The sequence below is a fragment of the Lotus japonicus genome, chromosome 1 (genome assembly GCF_012489685.1).
Source record: "Lotus japonicus ecotype B-129 chromosome 1, LjGifu_v1.2".
NCBI lineage: Eukaryota > Viridiplantae > Streptophyta > Magnoliopsida > Fabales > Fabaceae > Lotus > Lotus japonicus.
The window spans coordinates 122,566,364-122,588,313 of NC_080041.1; the positions used below are offsets into that span (position 1 = coordinate 122,566,364).

Here is a 21,950-nt window from a genome sequence, read left to right on the forward strand (position 1 = left end):
AAATAAATTTGAAAAATGAAAAAATAAAAATTGGTGATTTAATTTAATTACTATCTTAACTACTACGTTAAAATCAAATAGTTACCTAATTTTAATTTAAATCGGCGATCATTAATAAAATATAATTTAATTGACTAAAAATTTTAAAAAGAATAGATTAGTTACTTTCTTAGTAATATCAATTTAGAAAATTTAAATTTGAAAAAATATCATGTCCTTTTTATTTCGAATTCAGTTGAAGATTTCCTTTATTTTTTATATTTTATATCATATCTTATCATTATCATGTTCATTGTAAAAGATAATTATCATATATTATCATTATCCAACCCTCTTATTTTTTTCGGTTTCCAAGCATATCCACAAACTCTTTTTATCTTATCATATTCCAAGCATCACACGAGCTAGCTAGTCCTTAAATTGCTAGATAAATTTTACTCTCTCCCTATTTTTCGTGAATGACTAACCTAAAGAAGAAAAAGCGCCTTCAAAAACCCAAAACCCTTTACTATGAGAGGGCTATGGAATATTGTCCACAGAACGAGTTGGATCGCTTCTTGTTCTTCAAGCAAGTCCGTAAGACTGCAGAAGCTGAATATGCTAAGAACCCTCTTGATGCTGATGTTCATATTCTTCTTCTCTAAATCCATATCCCTTTCTTCATGGAGTGAGTTATCAAATTGGTAGTGTGAGCCGCTAGCAAGTTGATCTTTGAAATAAAAAGATTAGTTCCCATGTTGTAAAATAGTCATTAATTATGGTCACATAAAACGTCCGTCAATTAATTAGTGCATGTAAAGACAACCTTGAGAGACATTTTACAACATTAATAATTAAATTGAGTATTTTCTTCTTTCAAGTGAACAGAGTTTTCAGCGGCTCACATTTTTAGAGACTAATTTATCACTCACTCAATTTATGTGCAATTTTAGAAAAATTATTAATTTTTTTTTTTTCGAATCTTTGCAAAACTTGACAAGATGAGGTATGGCTTTGTATGAGTTAGCTGAGTTTGAGAGTTTTCCGGAGTCAAAGAAGATGAACCAAGAGGCTGTTTCAAAGCTAGAGGAAGCCCTTGTGGTGAATCCGAAGAATCATTTTACGCTTTGGTGCCTGGGAAATGCACATGCTTTCCATGGATTTTCAATACCAAACTGAGAGGAGGATAAAGTTTATTTTGATAAGGGAGTTGAGTACTTTCACCTAGCTCTTGATGCGGATCCTTATAATCAAGGTTATCGTGGTTCATGGGAAGTGGCCGTCAAGGCTTCTCAATGCCAGCGACATGCTAAAATCCACAAGTTTGATCAAGCGAAAGGTGCAGCTGTCCCAACAAAAACAATCAATGGGACAACTAGACCTTCCGCTTCTTCTTCTAGTAAAAAGACTCAAAAGTTAATGAAGAGCAGTGATCTCAAGAATCACAAATTTGGATGGATCATTATGGTTGTTGGCATATTGATTGTTGCATGGGTGGGGTTTAATTTGCAAAATCGCCAAATTAAACCTGCCTCCACGTTAAGTTTGATACATTATTCATTACATATTGAGTATCACATCTGATTTGGTCACTGCCTATTAGTCAGTTCTTTTTCTTTACCCTTGTAAAGTTCTTCTTTTTCATGATGTAACCAGCTAAATATGCCAGGAGTATTGCGCCATCGTGGCGCGTTTCACACTCACAACTTTCGCAGCTAAGCTCACAGCTGTCGCAACATTGTATTTCCACTATACGAATTAGAGTTCTATTCTTCTAAACAAAAGAGAAGAAGGCCTAGAAATTAAAGTAAGTTTGTTGGAGTATTTTTGGTTATTTAGTTCTATTAGTTGGGGGAATTTTTCAATTTTTGTAACCCTAAAAAGAGGTCCTAGAGACGAAATTTCTCTACCGTCCTTCAACCTCATTCCTCCTTACTCATTCTCTAGTGTATATGCTATGCTCCGCTATTCAGGATTAACAAGACTCGATTATTATAAGAACTGCCGGAAAATTTTGGTTTAAAAAATCATCTTTTTTTGGTACTTTGAGGTCCCTGGAGACGAAATTTCTCTACCGTCCGTCAACTTCCTTCCTCCTTACTCATTCTTTAGTGTATAATATATGCTATGCTCCGCTATTCAGGATTAACAAGTCTCGATTATTATAAGAATTGCAAGCAAATTTTTGGTTAAAAAAATAATCTTTTTTTGGTCATTTGGCCAGCAGTCTCCACGGGGGAAAAGGGCCCCACGTGTCTAATCTGGCTACGAGGGTGAGGGTATGCAAAATAATTTAAAAATCATCTTATATTTTTACTTTTTATATTCTTTCATTTAACTTGCTTTACTCTCAAGTTTTTTCTCAAACCAAACAGAGTTTTAACAAGAGTTTGGCTTAATAGCACTTTTGGTCCCCCACGAATGCAAAATGTGCAAATGGGGTCCCTAAACTTTAAAAATAGCATTTTTCCTCCCCGACGTTATCTTCCGTTAACAGTTTTGGTCCCCAGACAGTTTTCCGTCAAAAAAACTAACGTTTTTAAGGAGAAATATGTAATTAAACAAAAAAATAAATTAAGAAAAATAAAAAGAAAAACCAGAAAATTCATCATCTCCATCTTCTTCCATCATCTTCACTATTTTCTCAATCATTAAACCCAAAACCCAGAAAATTAAAAACCTAAAAACCAAAATCATCTTATCCTCTTTTTCATCTCACAAACATCTTTATCTACTTGATCTTCATCTTCACTCAAAAAGAAAAATGGATACAGATCTATAACCCACCCCTAACCTTCATCTTCACCCTTGCACCCAGTTTTGGTCCTGCCATTGAACAACCAGATCTGAACCAAGATCTCTTCCCTCATCCTCCCCCAACACACATCCAACCAAAGCCCAAACGGAAATCGCCTCCCTCAACCTCCTCCAACCCAGATCGAACATTGATCTGGACACATAGGACACAGAAAAATTCCTCTTTTTCATCTCCTTTCTGAGTTTTCAATGGAAGGGATGAAGTGTGGTTTGATATCCTCTTGTCGTCCTCACAGGCACGATCTTTGCAATTTGGATGGAATAAAGAAACATAAATCGAGAGAGAAAGCAAAAGTTTTTGGATTTATCTTCTGGGTATATATATATTTGTAATTTGTCCTTAGCAATATAATCTAGCTGGGTTTATGTCGAGAAGCAAAAGTTTAGTATCTAAAAGATTTTATCTTTTTAAATATTCTTAGGTTTTTTGGGCCATTATCTTCTTCTGGGTCTATATTTTCTTCTATATTTGGGTTTTATTGGTTTCCTTTGGGGCATTTAATTTCTGGATTCTCATTTGTTTTTACGGGCATTATTTTTTTGGTTTTGGAGAATTTTGAATTTCTGTAAAAAAAATTGAAAAAGATGAAGAACTCCTTGATTTTTTCTGGAAAACCCAGAAACCGTTACTTTTTGAACGGAAAAAGGACGGGGGACCAAAACTGTTGACAGAAGATAACGTCGGGGAGACAGAATGCTATTTTTAAAGTTTAGGGACCCAATTTGCACATTTTGCATTTGTGGGGGACCAAAAGTGCTATTAAGCCCAAGAGTTTTAATTCCGTTCTTAAATAACAAGAGTTCTAATTGCAAATGTTATAAGTAAGGGTGGAAATAGGCCGGGCCGAGCTAGACTTTGCGTGGCTCAAACCTGGCCTGCATTATCTTTTCGTGGCCCAAGCCTGGCTTGTGGCCTATCTATCAATAGGCCAAATTTTAAGGCTTGGCCCGGCCTTTTATAAGGTTTGGCTTGGCCTACAAGCCTACTTAAAAGCTTATTTAATAGAAAATTTCACCAAAAGAAGGTCATTAGGCTAGCGGGCTAATAGGTTTTTTTATATATCATTGCATTTTCTTTTCAATTAAATAAGCTTGTATATCATTGCATTTCAATGAACAAAACCTCAATTATTTAAAACAAATACAACTAAAATTAAATTATATATAATTAAATTATATTTATTTATATTATTAATAAAAATAATAGATAAGTAGGCCGGCCTATCAGACCAAATAGGCTTTTTTAATTTTTTGAGCATGACCTTTTTAGTTAAACAAGTCTTTTAAAAAGCCTAAGTCTGACCTTTTTAATAAACGAGCCAAGTCGGGCCGAGTCATAGACCCGTGACGAGCCGCCTGACCTATTTCCACCCCTAATTATAAGGGAGCATTTACTGGTTAGTGATGCCACACATAGATTAATCAACATTTTGTTGACTATATCTATATTTGAACTTAATTAAATAATAGTTTTTTTTAGACAACATATTAAATAAAATAAAAATTTAATATGAGGAAATATATTAATTGCATCTTTTTATTTTTTTTGTTTGTCTTTTGGCCATCGGTCTCCACGAAAAAGGAGTCTCACGTGACTAATCTGACTCGGGATACGGTAGTGATGATTTGAATAAACATTTAAAAAAAATTGAATGAAGCATAATCCTCAGAAAAAAGATAGCATGGGTTTCAGGACATAGAAATCGCTCATTGTGATGTGGTCTAACTTTCACCGGAAGAAGGCATTAGCTACGATCGATGCACAATCTTCGATAGAGAAGAATATGTTCCAAAGAAAGCACTAGTGACTCCCCATACAGCAATTATGGCACTGAGAGCAACCTGTAGATGATGCCAGAAAAAATAAAAGGGAGAGAAAACTTTGAAGGAGAGAAAAATATTCGAGGAAAATGTTTATCCCATAAGTGCTTATTCATAAAATAATTTGAGAAATTTATTGGAAAAAACTCAAAATATTGCTGCATTTGAACCTCAAATTTACCGTAAGATAACTACAATTAAGATAAAAATAAACAAGAAACCATATGCCCTGATATATATACCTGTGTATTTGTTGCTTTTTTCCCCACAATTTTCAAAAAACATAGAGCTGGTAATATGACTGCCTGAAAAGTAAAGCAACTACATTACAAAGCAGCTTCATATCAATTAATTTCTTAAGTTTACTGCATGTTTGATGGTACGTTTAAAATTCACTTTAGTTCTTAGAATTACGTTAATTCATAAACTACAATATGAAGCTTCTCCGATAACGTGCTTTGAAGTATGTGTCCAACATACATCAAAACATGCTGAATCGAAATAAAAGACAAATCTACCCATGTGAAGTTGATCGTGACATTATAAAGGTTGATGCAAGATATGAACATGGAATTTATCAAGATGATATGTCAGCGCATTATAGTTTGCTATCTTGATTCACATCTAAGAAAACAAAATCTCAAAATTTTGGCCTAGTCTCCTACTGCCTTAGTGCGCTAACTATAGGGGTAAGAGATTAGTCACGACTATCGATCATAGAAATACCTTACTTAAGACCATAAAATATAAGACTCATACCATATAAGTTTCAATTTTAAACTAAAATCTACTCCATATATACATATTGTTAATTTTTTCCTCTCTTTCCTTTCTCTTCTGCTCATTTTTTCATAAAACAGCACAAATTGTATTTGGATTTTTACAATAGCATATGCTGAATTGCATGCTCTTTGAACATCGTGAGATAATGACTACAATGAATATTGAACTTAAGTAAGTGTATGCTTACCACAAGTACACTGAGGAGAGAACCAATTAAAGCCATCACAAGACCTGAAATTTTAGACATGTATTTGGCATTTAGCAGTTATATAGCACTTCAAAATTTGTAAAGGACAATATGCAACATATCTTATAGAACACTACAGAAACAACTGTGATTTGATCCCATAGTTTAAGACTAACCAAAAAATGGAATCACAAAAGCAGCACAAACTGTAGATATAACCAGTACTGTTCTCAGAAGAATGAAAGACCAGTTAGTACTTGAGATTCTTTCAGGAAGCAGTTCCTCTAGACTCCTTGCCAGAGGGTTCATCATCAACGCATATTTGTTTTTAGTTAAAGAAAATGCAAATTATAAAAATTTCCTATGAATATGATCAAACCATGTTGGAGTTTAATAAAGAAAACAAAAAAGGATATTTAGTCAACGGGCTAATTACCTGAAAAGAGAAACAAAAATAGAATAAGAAAAATGTTTAATGGTCCCTCTACAAACATTCATACACACAGAAGAAAGAAAGCTCAGAGAAACCTCAGAATTCTTACTATTGTCCACAAGGCAATTTTAGATGCAAATGCATTTGGTGGAAGATTCAATGTTATTTGTGACTTAGTCCCTTCACCAAACATGAGAAATCCAGAGACTGCAACACTTCCATATATCAACATGGACAAAATAAAACTGCACAAAGATAAATGAATTAAAACAAAGACTCAAAGAAGTAAAGTGTAATCCATCTAGGATAAAAATATTTTGTCATGTACCGGTGTCTCATTTTCCTGTCCTACCAATTAAATCGTGTTATGTGAGTTAAAATCCACTTGTCTAAATGTGTAACCGCCTCCATCTATATGGGGTGTCTTTTTGCATCTATATCAAGTGTCTTTTAGTCAAGATGTCAAAATCTTATTGGTGAGACAGTAAATGAGACACAAGTTGATGACAAATAGGCCTGTTCATGATTCAAGTTCAGGCAAGAACCAAACTGTAACTGTACTACCGGAAAACCACTTCGTTTGAACCAGACCGAACCGGTTTTTCAATTTGGTGAACCAATTCTGCAATTTGGTGAACCAGTTCTAGTTTTGCAATCCATTTCGACGTTTGAGTCCCAGAATCGGTTTGGAACCAATTCAAGAACCGGTTCGTGAACCAGTCCAAGAATTGGGAAGACAGAAGATTTTTATGTGTATATCTTGGATAGAAATCTTCTGTCCCCAATTGGTGTCTCATTTTCCCGTCCAACAAAATAAATCATGTCATGTCAGTTAAAAGAAATTTAGGTATCATACCATGTCATTACTGCCTTGGTAAATTCTCTTTTATTAGCCATAGACTGGTAAATATTTGGAAAAACTGAATGTCCTGCAAAGCAGAACCCATAGATACCAAAAGCAAATGGAATGCCACTCCAATTCACCAATGGGCCAGAGTGATGAAATCCAACATCATCTTTAGTCCCAATTGCGAACACACATATAGTAATCAAAGCTGTAGCAACAACCCCTCCAGCTGCAGAATCAGTAAAACTGGTCAAATAAGTGGATGCTAGAGAAATGATGAAAATGAAGATCCTTCTATAAAAGAATCATCTTGAGTTTGGAGAACCTGAGAGATAAGAGATTATACGAAGGTCCTTCAACCAAACAGTTGGGAGAATAATCAGTGCTGCCAAAATTCCAAACAAGTGCTTGGAATCCAATTGGAAACTACCCCAACTCAAGGATGTTCCGGGAAATAGTCCAGTGAGATTATCTCCTTCTAAGATAATGAATTCCACACAGTATGACTGCATTCATACAAAAAGATATTATATGCAGATGATACAGAATAATAAAGAACAAAATATATGGATGTTGGGAAGGACTTACATATAATTCAACGTACAAAATGATCTGTCACAAATTTAAAAAATAAACAATGTCAGTGAATTGATTATTAGAACCATCAATCTGTGCATGAGTGAAAACTGAAAACATTATGGTATAGGGAATTTATATGAAAAAGCAATAAAGGGCAGCCCGGTGCACAAAGCTCCCACATACGGTCCGGGAATGGGTCCCACCATTTGGTGTATTGTAGGCAGCCTTACCTTGTTTGTTACACAAGAGATTGTTTCCAGGACTTGTAACTAGAGAAAATTCATTTTATGATACATTTTACCATGAACTTAAAGATGTAAAATAGAGAAAATCAGGAAGAACATATAGTAAGGGTTAAACAGAATTTGAGATCAACAAAGTCAAATCTAGAACTAGAGAGGATCAGTGTGTTTCTTGTTCAATTCAAAAAAAATTGACTGTGAAATCTTTTGAAAAAAAAAAAGGAATCCCCCCATTCCTAAAATTAATTGAAACTATGAACATGTGAACATGCTTACTGATACAATAACTCTGCCATATTTTCCAAATGCAGCTTCTCCTATATCAGGGTAGCTGTTGATCCCATCTCTGCTTTCAAAGCAGTGTCTCATAAGATCTGCTGTATAACAACATACAAGTGCAAAAAGAATCATCACCACCAAACTTGCCCACCCAGCTTGTCTCACTGTGTAAGGTGTAGATAGAAGGCCAACTCCAGCCATCACATTAATCCCTGGCCATGTGCAAAATTACCACATAAAATGGCCAGTTAGAAATATAAAGAGTAAATGGTCAACTTGATCCCAAAAAGATTTTGCCGCAAGCAAGTTAATCCTTGGGAAAAGGAAATACATTAGAAAGTCTCAAAATGTGTAAAATGTCAGTTAAGTTTGTCCCGAACTGACGTTTTAGTTGACCAAACTTGATAATAGGAACTAATTTAACCGATGTTTTACATATTCAGGGACTTTCGTGTGTATTTTCTTCTTTCGGAGACTAACTTGTCAGCGACAAAATTCTTCAGGGACGAAGTTGACATTTACTCGAAATATAAATTAAGGAAGTAAAGTTTAAAGCATGTTCGACCAGCTTTCTTTCCTCAGAATTAATTCCAACACATATAAGCTACTCATAGAAGCCTCTTCTAAGAATCAATTGTAGAAGGATTTCCAAACATGAAAAAAACACTTGGATGTTTTGGACCAAATGATATTTTTAGGGGGCAAAGGATGATTCATATCAACCTTTCAATCCCTTATCTAAGTTAAATAGCAAGCATAAGCAGACAAGTTTATGTGCTAGTACTTCTTGATTTATCTCAGCAGTGACATTAAAGAAACATCCATTACTAGAAATGTTTATTGAGCAGTAAGCATATATACATGCTTATAAAATAAAAAGTTCAAGGGATATGGAAATACATTACTGACTAAAATGAAATAACATACCATTAAATATTGTTTGAGTGAAGCTGCATCCATAACCAACGGGTATTTCTTCAGGAATATGCATTTGAATTGAAGCTTTTTCCCACCATGTTGATTGTTTTCTTGAGAGCGCCTCTGGAATATGACCACTGACTTCATGACTAGATAGAAAAGAAATCTTTCCTTCTTGTTCCAAATAACTCTTTGAACGAGTGAAGCTTGCGTAAATCATACTAGGTGCTTGTAGAACTGATCCCAGAGTCGGAGCTGCAGATATTGTGTAAGAATCAACTGCTTCTCTGTCATATATATAAAAAAAGAAGCAAAATGAGGGCACAATACTATAAATAACTAAACAGATAAAAAGTTGAGCGAACTCTCAAATTCATCATTGAACGATACAACGTGAGACAGGTTCGTCCTGAAAGAAGAAAATATCTTCAATAGTCTCTAAATGTGTCACATGTCGGTCAAGTTGATCCCTCCATCATTTCAAAACGTGAGTTGACAAAAAGTGACAGAAGGGTCAATTTCACCGACAATTGAATTTTGAAGATATTTCATTCTTTCAAGAACAAACCTATCCGATGTTGTATCGCTTAAGGTCAAATTTGGGGGTTTAGAACTAACAAAATTACAAAAATGTCTCTGAGGTAATCATATACAAATGACAATAGGATAAACAAAAAGTGAATAATATTTGTATACTTGTAACTTTGAGGCCATATCTGAGAAGAGAAAGATTGAGGTTGTGTTTTACGATTATCCTCATCGTCACTACGACCTCCACCATTACTGCTTCCACTTTCATATTTGAGAGCTTCAATATCCTCTTCATCTTCAATAATATTCTCATTGCTCTGATCTAAGAAAAACTCTTTCTCAGCCTCCTTGTTCTTGTTGTTAGCCATTGTTACAATGCAATTAAACAGCCCTTTTCACTGGAAACCGATACTACTTTGTTGTCCCTTAGCTTATGTTATCCTCATAGATTCAATGAGTAAAAAGAGCTTTGTGTTAACAAATGATCATGTGATTGGGGAAAACAAGGGAAAAGGATAAAAAATAGAAAGGAAAAATGTTGAATAGATATGAAGTTTGCATGTATATGCTAATTACATGGAGTTGGTGTAAGAGTTTGAGATGCGAAACACTAGCATTCTGAACCGGAATTTGGAGAGAAAGAAGCACGAGTTGCGAATTGGTGACATTTGTCACCTTGGAGAAACAATTGTTTTAGCTTTAGCGAAATATTGATTTTAATCCCTTTTAAATTTTTCTTTGAAATACAGCCTCAATTTATAAAAATACTCATGTTTTGATCATGTTAGGACTAATATCAAAAGAAAAATAATTTTGAAGGACCACTTCTTTAGTAATTTTTAGATCTCAAAATTGTATTTGCACTCATCGAATTTTGGTTTTAATCCCTATGAGGACTCGATATCAAACATGTGTATATCCAAAATTTGGGGATATATTTCAAAGATTTTTTTAAAGAGAGAAAAACCAATAATTCACTAAAAAGTCATACCTTTTTTTTCCTTCGCTACTAGGAGAGTTAGCAACTTTTATTAGCGCCAGACCTAGAAGCGAAGGAAAAAGACAGGCTTTTAAATTAAATGAGGGGTGTGGATGTAATATTTTCTTTTTTATTAAAAGTTCATAAGAGGATAAATTGAATTATGAAATAAGAAAAATAGAAAATTGATATTGAAACTGGCAATCCACTTTTTCTCCCAAAACTGATCCAATTCTGTTTTTCACCACCTAATTTATAATGGCAATAGTACTTTATCTCTTATTTACTGAAATTTTGATTTAAGCCCTTAAGCCATAATTTATTTTTCATTTAAAAATAGTATTGATCAGAGGAAGAAGTCAAGAACAATACTGAATGAAGAGGATTCATTCCTTCAGTAATAAACTTACCTGTTCTGTGTCTCGTCCTGAACTATATAAAAACCTTGCTTATAATCCAAGAGATGCAAATGTTCTCTTCCCACCGTGCAAGTTTTATTGCAGCTTTTATTCTCTATAAAGATCTTCTAATTTTGTTTCTTTGAAGCAAGTGCCATCTAACTCATTGTCACAAGTCATCACAGCTCTATCAAATCAAAGGCAAATATAAAGATGGGCCAATCTCTGAAGAAACTAGCACCTGGTTCAATATCTAGCACCCTTTTGCTATTCTTCAATCTTATATCAGCTATGAATCATGACTGTTATTAGTAATTACTAATAGCAGGGCCATCTTTTTTTTTACTGTTTTCTGGTATGCATAGTCATGCTTCTTACATCAAATTTGGGGATGCAGGAACTGATGAAAAGAAGGTCAATGAACTTAACACAATTTTAGATAAATTCTATGATGACAACATCAAAGACGCCACAATCAACTTCCCAGAATTCTACCGAGGAGTATGCGAGATAGTCGAGTACTTACCATTTTCAAATTAAAATCTTGCCCAATTAATTTACTAGTTAGCATATGTATAAAGTGACATTTTTTTTTTGTTTAATTTGCACCATCCTTGACACTTTTTTTATCACAATTTTTTTTATGCTTTGTCAGGGAACTGAATGAAAAGCGTGGAAACACCCAGTTCAAACTCCCAGAGACTGAGGTTCTGAAGAAGGCATACAATGTAAGACCATATGTATCTCTTTTTTTTAACAAGAATTATCTCACAATAATGTTTCTTGTAAACTTTTTTTGTGTGTAGCATCTAAAGATAGGAAAAGAAGAGAGGAAATTAATAAATATGATATGTGGTGTGATAGGAAGAAAGAGATAATAAAGAAAAATAGTGTACATAGATAGATATTGTTATACAATTGGTATACATGAACGTGTACCACACTTTCAAGAGATATTTAGCATAACGAGAAAAAATAGATAAGAAAGCGAAAATTTACCATATTCAATAAAATCAATACTGCTTTAGTGTAAAAATTTGAAGAGGGAAGAAATACAACATTTAAATATTATATTATTAAGGATTTTTTTCTCATTAGAGTTCGACCGTTACATTATAAAAGTATGTGGTTATATCTTTGCCTAAGCACATGTTTGGAATTCCTTTCACAATTTTTTCTAACGCCAATCTGTAAACAACTTTTGTGTGTCATAATTAATTTTGGGAAAATAGAAGTTAATTCAAACATGTTCCTATAAGATAAGGTGGTTGATAAATGTTTCACCCTTAGTTGCTTGTTCACATGTTTGGTTTTGTCAATTTGAGAACTTTAGCAAATCAAACATAATATGTGTACAATTGATGGTGTTGTGTTTGAATGTTGCACACACATGCAGGAAAATCATAAAGGTAAAGACAAGGCACTGAAAAAATCAGAATTCAAGGAGATCATGAAAGAGATGGTGAAGGAATCAGGATTCACTGGTATAGGAGCAAAGGAAGCACTCATGTACATCTTTGGTGTTCCTGTGGCTGCTCTGTTTGTTAAGCAGAGAGTGATGCCTCATGCAATTTCTAATGAGATTTTCATTCCAGGGGTTACTTCAGTCACTGTCTTCATTCTAGCTGCTCTTAACAAGATTTGATATATTATGACCAACCAATAATTATTGTTTGTGGCCTTACTTTGCACTTTTACAATTAATGCTAAAATTTTAACACATTGATATTTATATGCAAGACCATCTCCAATTTTCAAAAGCCAATCTTTGAAACATAAAGATTGTAATGATTCGCGCGTATTTTGAAGTTACAACACAATCAAATTTTATAAGAACCTAGACCACATTGAAATATATGAGTCCTTCCAAATTGTGAGCTAGCGGATGCTCCTAATCTTTCGCGGTGTTGCACGGTCCTAAAGGATCTTCTAGTACTGTGGTGAGTTATTGACATGGTGAGAATGATAATTGTGAAGCCACTCCGACGTTTAAGTGAATATAAAAGCGTTGAGAGAAAAACTCGGTCAAACTAATAGAACTAGAAGAACAATCAGACAATAAAATGAGTAATGCTTATATAAGTGAATGATCACCCTTGTATTTACAAGCGTAGTAAGAGATGATAGTTGGCCGAGAAGTCTTTATGTAAGACTTTCAAGATGATGGTAAACAACCCTACAGTAATGATATTATGAATATGCCGACTTAAGTCCGCTCAATTCTTGTACGAGATAAAACTTGTTTTAATTATCTCATTCGGCCATCATGAAGTTGACTGAGACGTCGACCCTTTACATATTGCCTATTGGACCCCTGGATCAATATTATTCATGGTCACTGTCCACACTCTAATGAAGAAAAAAAAAACAATTTTCTGTTGTCATTCTCTCTTCAAATCTAAAAATTAACTACTAATGGTTTAACAGTGATTGGGCACATTAAACAGACAGAAAATAGAAAATTTGTTAAATAACCTAAGAACAGCATACAAACAAACACCTTGATTCTAGCACTTAGCTCCACATGTAATGGTTCTTAGAGGTTGTAGGAGATGAACGAAAGCTCTCTCGCTCAATCGCAAAAAACAGTTCAAACATTCTGCGTGCATGTTACTGTGTTGTTACACAACAACATTGTTGGTTTGATGCATGAAGATCATTTGAATCCATTTCTTCATCTGGGTATGCGTGATTTTTCTTAAACAAGCTTGAACATTAATGGAAAAGGGTATCCAAAAGTGAAAAGGAGAAGAGTTAAGAAATCACAATGATTGGGAAAGATAGCGGGGTTATGAAGGCATGGGAAGCCACCATGAGAAAGACACATGCAGTTGCTAAGAAACGTGCCAATAGTTTATTCGGGACATTAACTTTGGCAAACACAGGCGAAGAAGAAACCAACAAGGATGATGATGATGATGATGAAGATGAAGATGATGGAAGCGGGGTATTTGAACTTTACAATGAAGAGAAGTTTCTCCCCAATGGGGATTACTATACAGGGCAATGGGCAAATAACTTCCCTCATGGACAAGGGAAATATCTCTGGACTGATGGGTGCATGTATGTTGGAGAATGGTTCAGAGGCAAAACAATGGGAAAGGGTAGGTTCAGTTGGCCTTCAGGGGCTACCTATGAAGGTGAATTTAACAGTGGTCATATGGATGGGACTGGAACATACACAGGGCTCAATGGGCAAACTTATAAGGGGCAATGGGTGATGAATTTGAAACATGGTCATGGGTTGAAGAGTTATGCCAATGGGGATTGGTATGAAGGAGAGTGGAAGCTAGGGTTGCAGGATGGGGAAGGGAGATATGTGTGGAAAGATGAGAGTTACTATGTAGGGGAGTGGAGGAATGGGACAATTTGGGGAAAAGGGTTATTTGTTTGGGCTGATGGGAAAAGCTTTGATGGGTGTTGGGATGAGGGTGTGCCAAAGGGGAATGGAACTTTCAAATGGCCTGATGGAAGTTACTATGAGGGGAATTGGAATAAAGACAACAAAGATCATAATGGGACATTCTATCCATCTGAGTCATCTGAGGAGTGCCATTTTGATTGGGATCCACAGGAGTTGTATGAAGTGTTGAAAGGATACATGGTGTGTCGTCCCGGGGATAAGGTTCTGGTTTTTCCGTCTCAGAAGAGGCTTGCGGTGTGGAGGTCTGCAAAGAGAGGGGATAGTGGTAAGAATAGGAGAATGTCAGTAGATGGGAGGGTGAGTGTGGGAGTGGAGAGGCCAAGAGAGAGAATGCATTTGTGGGATGGTGATGTTAGTGGTGTTAACAGGACTACAAGTAGGATGAGTGATCCGGGTGAAGATTCGATGAGTTTGCGTACTCCAAACTCTGAAAGTGTGGCTCAACTCCAACCTCTGAAAGCGCCAAGGAAATCAAAGAGGCAGGGAGAGACCATATGCAAAGGGCATAAGAATTATGAGCTCATGCTCAATTTGCAGCTTGGAATCAGGTTTTTTTTTTGGACATTTAGGCTTATCACAGTTGCTTTCTTTTAATTACTCTTGTTTATAACATTGATGATTTCACAATTTCTTGGATTTTAGACATTCTGTTGCAAGACCTGCTCCAACAGCATCACTTGATCTTAAACCTTCAGCTTTTGATCCTAAGGAGAAAGTGTGGACAAGATTTCCACCTGAAGGATCCAAATATACTCCACCACATCCCTCTTGTGACTTTAAGTGGAAGGACTATTGCCCGGTAGTGTTTAGGTTAGCCCCACTAACACTCATTTTGTTGCTGTTGCAACTTTTGTTGTTCATGTTATAAAATTCTTCCATGAGGATGAAGATCTTCTGTTCCCATTTGGTGTCTCATTTCTTGTCCATCATCAAATTGTGTCATGTAGGCATGGATGCCATAATTTGCTTAGTGGGAAAGAGTAGGTAACACAAAATGGGGACAGATAATAACAGTCACTTCCAAAAATACAGAGAACTTGGAATTAGGATTGTCTCATGTCACAGGACAATGTCAAGTGAAACATTGTGTCTATCTCTCTCTTCATAAATATTCAGAGAATACCACCTATTTAATACTTATGAAGAGAGTGATAGACACATAATTTCAACATGACAAGGTCATGTGAAGTTTACTTATGAGGATATTGTTCCCTGAAGTTGATTTAATCATGAAATAGGCCTTTTAACATCAACCAACATGTGGTTCCCTCATGTCATGTTTTTCAAGTTTTCGTAATACTATTCCATGTAGTGAAAGTTCTGGGAAGTGAGAAAAAATTAGACAGAGTTTAGGCAAACCATTCCAACAAACATTCTGGCTAATTGGATTTAATTTGGCCTGATTATAACATTTTCCGTATATTATATATCACACTCTGTCATCAGGACTCTTAGGAAACTATTCAATGTGGATCCAGCGGATTACATGTTATCCATATGTGGAAATGATGCCCTTCGCGAACTTTCCTCTCCGGGAAAAAGTGGCAGCTTCTTTTACTTGACCAGTGATGACCGTTACATGATTAAGACAATGAAGAAAGCTGAAGTGAAAGTGAGTTTGACGCTTATCATGGTGAATTTGAAATTTCCTCAGAATCAATGCAAGATATTTTTGTTTTCCTAATTTGGCTTGGATTCCTTATGCAGGTTCTCTTGAGAATGCTTTCAGCCTATTACAATCATTTTCGAGAGCATCAAAATACTCTAGTGACAAAGTATTATGGCCTACATTGTGTGAAGTTAAATGGACCAATTCAGAAGAAGGTGCATTTCCTATCATGAGTGACAACACTAGAAATACAATCTAGCAGAAATTTGTGTGAAATAATGATGCCTCATGTTTTTTCCACTTTAAATTATTTTAAGTTGTTTAAGTGTTTGACATTAGATAGTTTCTATGAAGTTTTAAGTTTGTAGTTTGAGAGTGGGTGTACTAAGCTTCATCATATAATTGGTTTTCCAGGTTCGATTTATCATAATGGGCAACCTCTTCTGTTCTGAGTATGTCACCCATAGACGTTATGATTTGAAAGGTTCTTCACTTGGCCGCATAACAGACAAGCCTGAGACCGAGATTAGTGAAACCACCATCCTTAAAGATCTTGATCTTAATTTTATATTTCGACTAGAGAGCTCATGGTTTCAAGAGTTTTGCAGGTGATAAAGGATTCTGGTACCTTAATTTGTAATTTCATAAGCTAAATTTGGCACCTCTAGACTCTAGAGTAAAGGGCTGAACTGCACTTAAAAGAAAAAAAGTGAATAATTATGTATCTATAAAATTTTGAAGTTCACATTTACTCTCTTCTTTTTCCAATGAAGTTCTTCTAAATGCACCACTTAGTTTAGAGAAGTCAAATAATTTATAATTGGCTAACTTGAACAATACAAAATCCAGATATGTTCTGTAGTTTTAATTCATTATGTTATGTCAAATTAAACTAAGCATGTCAAGCATATATTTGTTCTCCAGACAAATTGATAGGGACTGTGAGCTTCTGGAACAGGAGGGAATTATGGACTATAGTTTGCTGGTGGGTATTCATTTCAAACATATATCAACAGAAGGGGAAATTATTCCTATAGGATCTCAAACTCCTACTGGTAATTTTCTTATCCTATATGAAGTAATCTACAACCTCAATGTGTGTTTGTGGGTTTGTCCTTGTTTTGACAAAAACCTTCTTGTTTTCCAACCTCAGGTGATTCAGAGAATGAAGGCACTCCCCATACTGCAGAAGACGAAACAGATGAACTTCCTTCTGATCCTTCCAGGTGAATTGTCTCTTGAAGTTGTTTTAGCATAATAGAGAATACTACTTAGTGATTATGGAAGCTTTGAATTTTTACTAGACTATTTGTTATGGTAGCTCAAAATTTTAGCTACACTAGCAACCTGTTTGGAATTGGATGCAAACCAAGATCACTTATTGCAGCTTATCTAGGGTGCGCTTGGGTAAACAACTTAATTAAGCGCTTATGACAATAAACTCTCATCGCATAAGCGTTTATTCATAATCTAATTTCAGAAACTTATTGAAATAAGCTGAAAATAAGTTATAGGTAAGCATAAGATCTTATTCATAAGTTAATCTGAAAAACTTATGAAAATAAGCTCAAAACAGCTTATAGGTAAGCCATAAAATACTTACATAAGCTCTCTCAAACACTTACATAAACGTTTATGCTATAAGATAAGCACAAATAAGCTCTTCCAAACGGGCTTTCCTCAGAATCAATTCTAGCACCCAGAAGTTACTCACAGAAGCTTCTCCCTAGAATTGATTCTGACTTTAGATCAATTGTAGATGGAGTTCCAAACATTCCCGATAATGAGATTCACAAAAGTTTATCATTCAGCAAGATGAATAGCTCAAAGCTTAATATGGTTGTCTGTGTCTATTTGGGGATCTGCAGTGTAATAATGGGTATGAACATGCCAGCAAGGATTGAAAGGACAGTGAGAAAAAGTGATTTTGAAGCACAACTTGTAGGAGAACCTATTGGAGAGTTCTATGAAGTTTTTTTGACTTTTGGTATCATAGATATACTTCAAGACTATGATATCAGCAAGAAGCTTGAGCATGCCTATAAGTCCTTTCAATATGATCCCACTTCAATCTCAGCCGTGGATCCAATACAGTACTCAAGGCGCTTCCGTGATTTCATATTTAGAATATTTACTGAAGACTCATGAAAGGTATATACATTAACATATACATGATTCTGCATTTTCTTAATTACATTCATTCTCTGTATAGGACATCAAATGTAGTACACAGGAACACATTGTGAAAAGTAGAAAGCAAGAGGGGCTATGTATATGCATCTTGTACACATTTTGCTAGATCATGATACTGTATGACTAGATCATTGTTCTTTTGTAAGAGATGAAGAGGTGTGTCAGGGAATTCCAACATTTTGTATTAGAGTGGGATGTATATAGGTGAAAGGAAATGGATCAATATACAATTGTACATGTTTACTCATTCACTTCTCTTTGGTGCTAATGCCATCAATTGTGTTTGTCATTGAGTTCACTATTTTAAGATTCACTGTGAAAGATCATTCTGCTCCATCTAACAGGATCAAATTTGGTTTACAAACTACTAGCATGTTTGGAAAATCATCTCTAATTGATTGTCAAAATCAATTATGTGGAAACTTCTTGGAGTAGCTTCTAGGCGACAGAATTGATTCTAAGGAAAAATAAACTGATTCAAACTTCTATTTTGAGGAATTTGAATCCCCTCATGAGTTAATTTCACATGACATGGTCATGTGAAAGATCTAGACTGGTATACAATTTAATTTAGGAACTTGTTTTTTGAACAGCAGATAGATCTGCTAAGTTGATAAGATCTACTATCAAGTAAATGGAAATAACATGGAGATTTCATGATTTAACAAAAATAATAAAAAATTATGGAGTTAGGGGACATAGAAAATAAAAAATTATTGAAATGAAAAGGACCCTTGCGGCTAGCACAATATCTTTCAACTTTCAAGTATGGTGGTTTAACTGAAAGGTGATGGAGAACACTGGGCAAAGCCAAAACTGGGGTGCCACAGATTTTTGGTCTAGAAAAAGATAGGGTTTGCATAAACCTAAAAAGGACATGTGTTCGTTCCCAATCCTAAGAGAACAAATTAAAAGACAGATGTATGTATATTGGCCTTATGATGCTGGAAAAGCCACTATCTTTACAACTTTGTATTATCATCATAATTTTGACTAAAAATATCTTTAGCATTTCCTCAGCATGTGATAGTGTACCAATCAAAAGCATAGGAAAAACTCGGAAGAGAAATTTTTGGTTTGTTACCAACCTATCACGTCATCTTATCTTATAGATATTTAAATTAAGAGAATTCTGGTATCAAGAGCTTTTTGACACATAAGTGTGACACTCGATGCTGATGAGGCTAGAAAGTGATGCCAATAATAAGAAGGACGAATAAAGAGTGACTTCTGACAAGATATTTAGACAGATGAATATATGACTGAAGCAATTTTGCACCAGACTGAGATGTATTTTGGGGCTTTATAGGTTATAATTATGAGATCATAGATGACTTATAAGATTTATAAGTATTATTCATGCATCTTCTTTTCGAGAATCCATTTTCATAGAAATTCAAAGTTAAGCGTGTTTGTCTAAAAGAAATATGGGATAATTAACCTCCTTAGTAGCTTTCTCAAGCAATACATGAATAAGAGTAAAGCGTGGAAAGACTCATGTTAGGTGTTAATTCCAACCATCTCCACCATAGATAAGCTAAAAAAATAGCTAGTGCATGGTTGATGAGTAAATTAATAATCTAATAGCTAGGTGCTGAAGTTTGTATTGGACTTTTGGTTGATGAGTTCATGAGACAATTTGTAGTTTTCTAATGATTTACGTCATGTATGTTTTGTTTGGTTATAAATGCAAGGTTGAGGATCCTTTCGAGGTGCTTAAAAGTTAAAATCACTTGCCTAAAGTAACACTTTTGAAAAATCTGGTATTGTTTTCCTTTGCATCAGATTCTAATCAAAAGTGATTTCAAAAGAAGTAGCCCTATTAATGCAGTTCTATATTACTTGTAATTTTCACTACAATATTTTTTATAGAAATTTTTTATACCTTTTATATTTATGATTCCTTTGCTACCTATCCTTCTCTTGATTTTCTTAATCAAGCTTTTGTTCTTATTAATACAGACGAGCCAAATACATTATTATTAGAAGTAAGAAAATATAAAACATGATATATTAATAGAATTTTATATAGTGGGTAAGGGTAAAGAAAACTTTATTTTATAAACTCTAAATAAGACAGGTAGTCACATGAGAGGAATAACACAAAAGGTATTTTATTACGTTTCTCTCTTTCCTTTTTTCAATTAGTTTTTGTTTTCTTGTTTGTTTGCTTTGCTTTAATTTATTGTGCCGCTTATAAAATAGGGTTTTTTAATATGCACAACTTTTAGAGGTGTGTAATTTTACACCACTTACTTTGACCGATTATAACAGATTAACCGATTATTATTTTTTAAAAAAATATAATTAAGAATTTGGTATATATTAAATTTCTTTAAAAAAAATATGTTGACCTATTATTTTTTTTTTTTTTGGTTACATGGAGGGCTATGCCCGGAAAAGAAAAGAAACTATACTAAGATAGTGCGAGGGAAAGTGATTCCCATCCGATCAAAAAACAAAAGATTCAAGCAGCTAGGAGGAGGGGTCTCAGAGCAGTGCAACCCCAAACTGAGGACATGAGATTCATTTGCCAGACAATCTGCAACTTGGTTCGCCTCACGTAGGATATGAACACAAACAACATTCCAATCTCGAGCCAGGAAGACACGAATCTGATTCACAAGGGACGCGTACGGGTGAAGGATAGCACAACCCTCATTTATCAGATTCACAGCAACAAGAGAGTCACTCTCAACCATGATCCTACGCCAACCCCTATCCCAGGCAAGAGTCACCATGGTAAAGATCGCCCAGAGCTCAGTCCAAAGAACGTTAGAAGAGCCCAGATTTCTGCTAAAACCAAACACCCAGTTGCCGTGGTGGTCGCGACACACACCTCCACAACCCGCCGAATTGGTTGGACCACGAACAGAGCCATCAGTATTGCATTTTAGCCAAGCATCCGGCGGGGGCTTCCAACCAATCTGAATCATCTCATAACGACGAGCACTAGCCGCGACTGGATCTTGGAGAACACGCAAGCTATGAGCGTAGTCCAGCTTTGTTTTCATGGCCATAGGTATCATGCACCTTAAATCAAACGGAGTTCCCTGGAAGACAAAATTAGCACGCGACTTCCAGATGGCCCAAAGAAGGAGAGCGAACTCTGGAGGGCCACTCCTGCCCATCGAGTGCAGACAATTCGATTGCAGGTTCCTCATTACCCAAACTTTCAGGTCACCGGCGAAGAACTCACTCATATGCTGCTGATCAATCAAATGCAACCATAGCGGTTTCACCTTAGAGCAATCCCGGAATAGATGAAGAGGAGTTTCATCAGCTTCATCACAAAGCGGGCACGTCGGTGTGGTCGTCAGGTTCGATTGCCAGCGTCTGTAGTTAACCCAAAGCCCATTATGAAGAAGTCTCCACACAAAGTTGCAGACCTTGAATGGGCCCTTCAAACCCCACACATAATTCCACTCCCTCGACTGGGTGCTCACTTGCGAGGTGCTCAAGGCATCATAAGCTGATTTTGATGAGAAGCTACCATCACTCGTAAGGCCCCAAATAACTCTGTCCCTCCCAATGTTTGGCGCCGGCGGTGGCATAGTGAGGATTTCAGAAACAACATGAGCAGGGAGATAGTCAGCAAAATCAGATAGTTTCCAGGCTCCACGCTATTGATCAAAATAATCTGCCACACTTCTTACTGTATCAATAAAAGGGATTGGAGAAGTCATTACGCTATCAAGAATAGTCCCTGAATGGAGCCACACATCAGACCAGAAATTTATGCTGCTCCCATCCCCAATCCTAAAAGTGGTGCACATTAGGGGTCACCTATAAAATAAGTTGTTCAAGATTCTTACTCAATCTTTCTAACTTTAATAGGTGAGTGTAACACTAAAAGGGTCATCATCATAGTCACAGACAAGGCCGTCCCAAGGGTCAAGCCACCCAAGCAAGGGTTTTAGGCCTCCAAATT

At 35.5% G+C, this 21,950-nt stretch overlaps 2 protein-coding genes and 2 pseudogenes across 3 annotated transcripts; 3 read left to right on the forward strand and 1 right to left on the reverse strand.

Moving 5' to 3' along the window:
- Positions 1–521: 521 nt before the first annotated feature.
- On the forward strand, positions 522–1,563 carry LOC130723240 (mitochondrial import receptor subunit TOM20-like; annotated as a pseudogene).
- Positions 1,564–4,334: 2,771 nt separating this feature from the next.
- LOC130732577 (amino acid transporter AVT1A-like) lies at positions 4,335–9,934 on the reverse strand (annotated as a pseudogene).
- Positions 9,935–10,888: 954 nt separating this feature from the next.
- Positions 10,889–12,525, forward strand: LOC130732578 (uncharacterized). Its single transcript, XM_057584594.1, has 4 exons — positions 10,889–11,037; positions 11,191–11,311; positions 11,449–11,521; positions 12,190–12,525. The coding sequence occupies exons 1-4, from the start codon at positions 11,007–11,009 to the stop codon at positions 12,436–12,438; spliced, it is 474 nt and encodes a 157-aa protein (XP_057440577.1). The 5' UTR covers positions 10,889–11,006; the 3' UTR covers positions 12,439–12,525.
- Positions 12,526–13,339: 814 nt separating this feature from the next.
- LOC130730086 (phosphatidylinositol 4-phosphate 5-kinase 5-like) lies at positions 13,340–18,308 on the forward strand. Of its 2 annotated transcripts, XM_057581976.1 has the most exons (8): positions 13,343–14,765; positions 14,860–15,027; positions 15,664–15,829; positions 15,925–16,041; positions 16,241–16,434; positions 16,751–16,881; positions 16,980–17,052; positions 17,695–18,308. In XM_057581976.1, the coding sequence occupies exons 1-8, from the start codon at positions 13,561–13,563 to the stop codon at positions 17,972–17,974; spliced, it is 2,334 nt and encodes a 777-aa protein (XP_057437959.1). In that variant the 5' UTR covers positions 13,343–13,560; the 3' UTR covers positions 17,975–18,308. The 2 variants fall into 2 exon arrangements, with proteins under 2 accessions (XP_057437960.1, XP_057437959.1); XM_057581977.1 differs by lacking the exon at positions 16,980–17,052 and having other exon boundaries at positions 13,340–14,765; positions 16,751–16,886; positions 17,630–18,308.
- The last annotated feature ends 3,642 nt before the right edge of the window (positions 18,309–21,950 follow it).

Bases quoted from the DNA above. Each gene is read 5' to 3' on its own strand.
- LOC130732578 (XM_057584594.1), top strand. From the start codon at position 11,007: ATGGGCCAATCTCTGAAGAAACTAGCACCTG. The intron at 11,038-11,190 runs GTTCAATATCTA...TTGGGGATGCAG, and splicing joins TCTGAAGAAACTAGCACCTG to GAACTGATGAAAAGAAGGTC. The intron at 11,312-11,448 runs GTACTTACCATT...ATGCTTTGTCAG, and splicing joins GGAGTATGCGAGATAGTCGA to GGAACTGAATGAAAAGCGTG.
- LOC130730086 (XM_057581976.1), top strand. From the start codon at position 13,561: ATGATTGGGAAAGATAGCGGGGTTATGAAGGCATGGGAAGCCACCATG. The intron at 15,830-15,924 runs GTGAGTTTGACG...TTCCTTATGCAG, and splicing joins TGAAGAAAGCTGAAGTGAAA to GTTCTCTTGAGAATGCTTTC. The intron at 17,053-17,694 runs GTGAATTGTCTC...GGGGATCTGCAG, and splicing joins CTTCCTTCTGATCCTTCCAG to TGTAATAATGGGTATGAACA.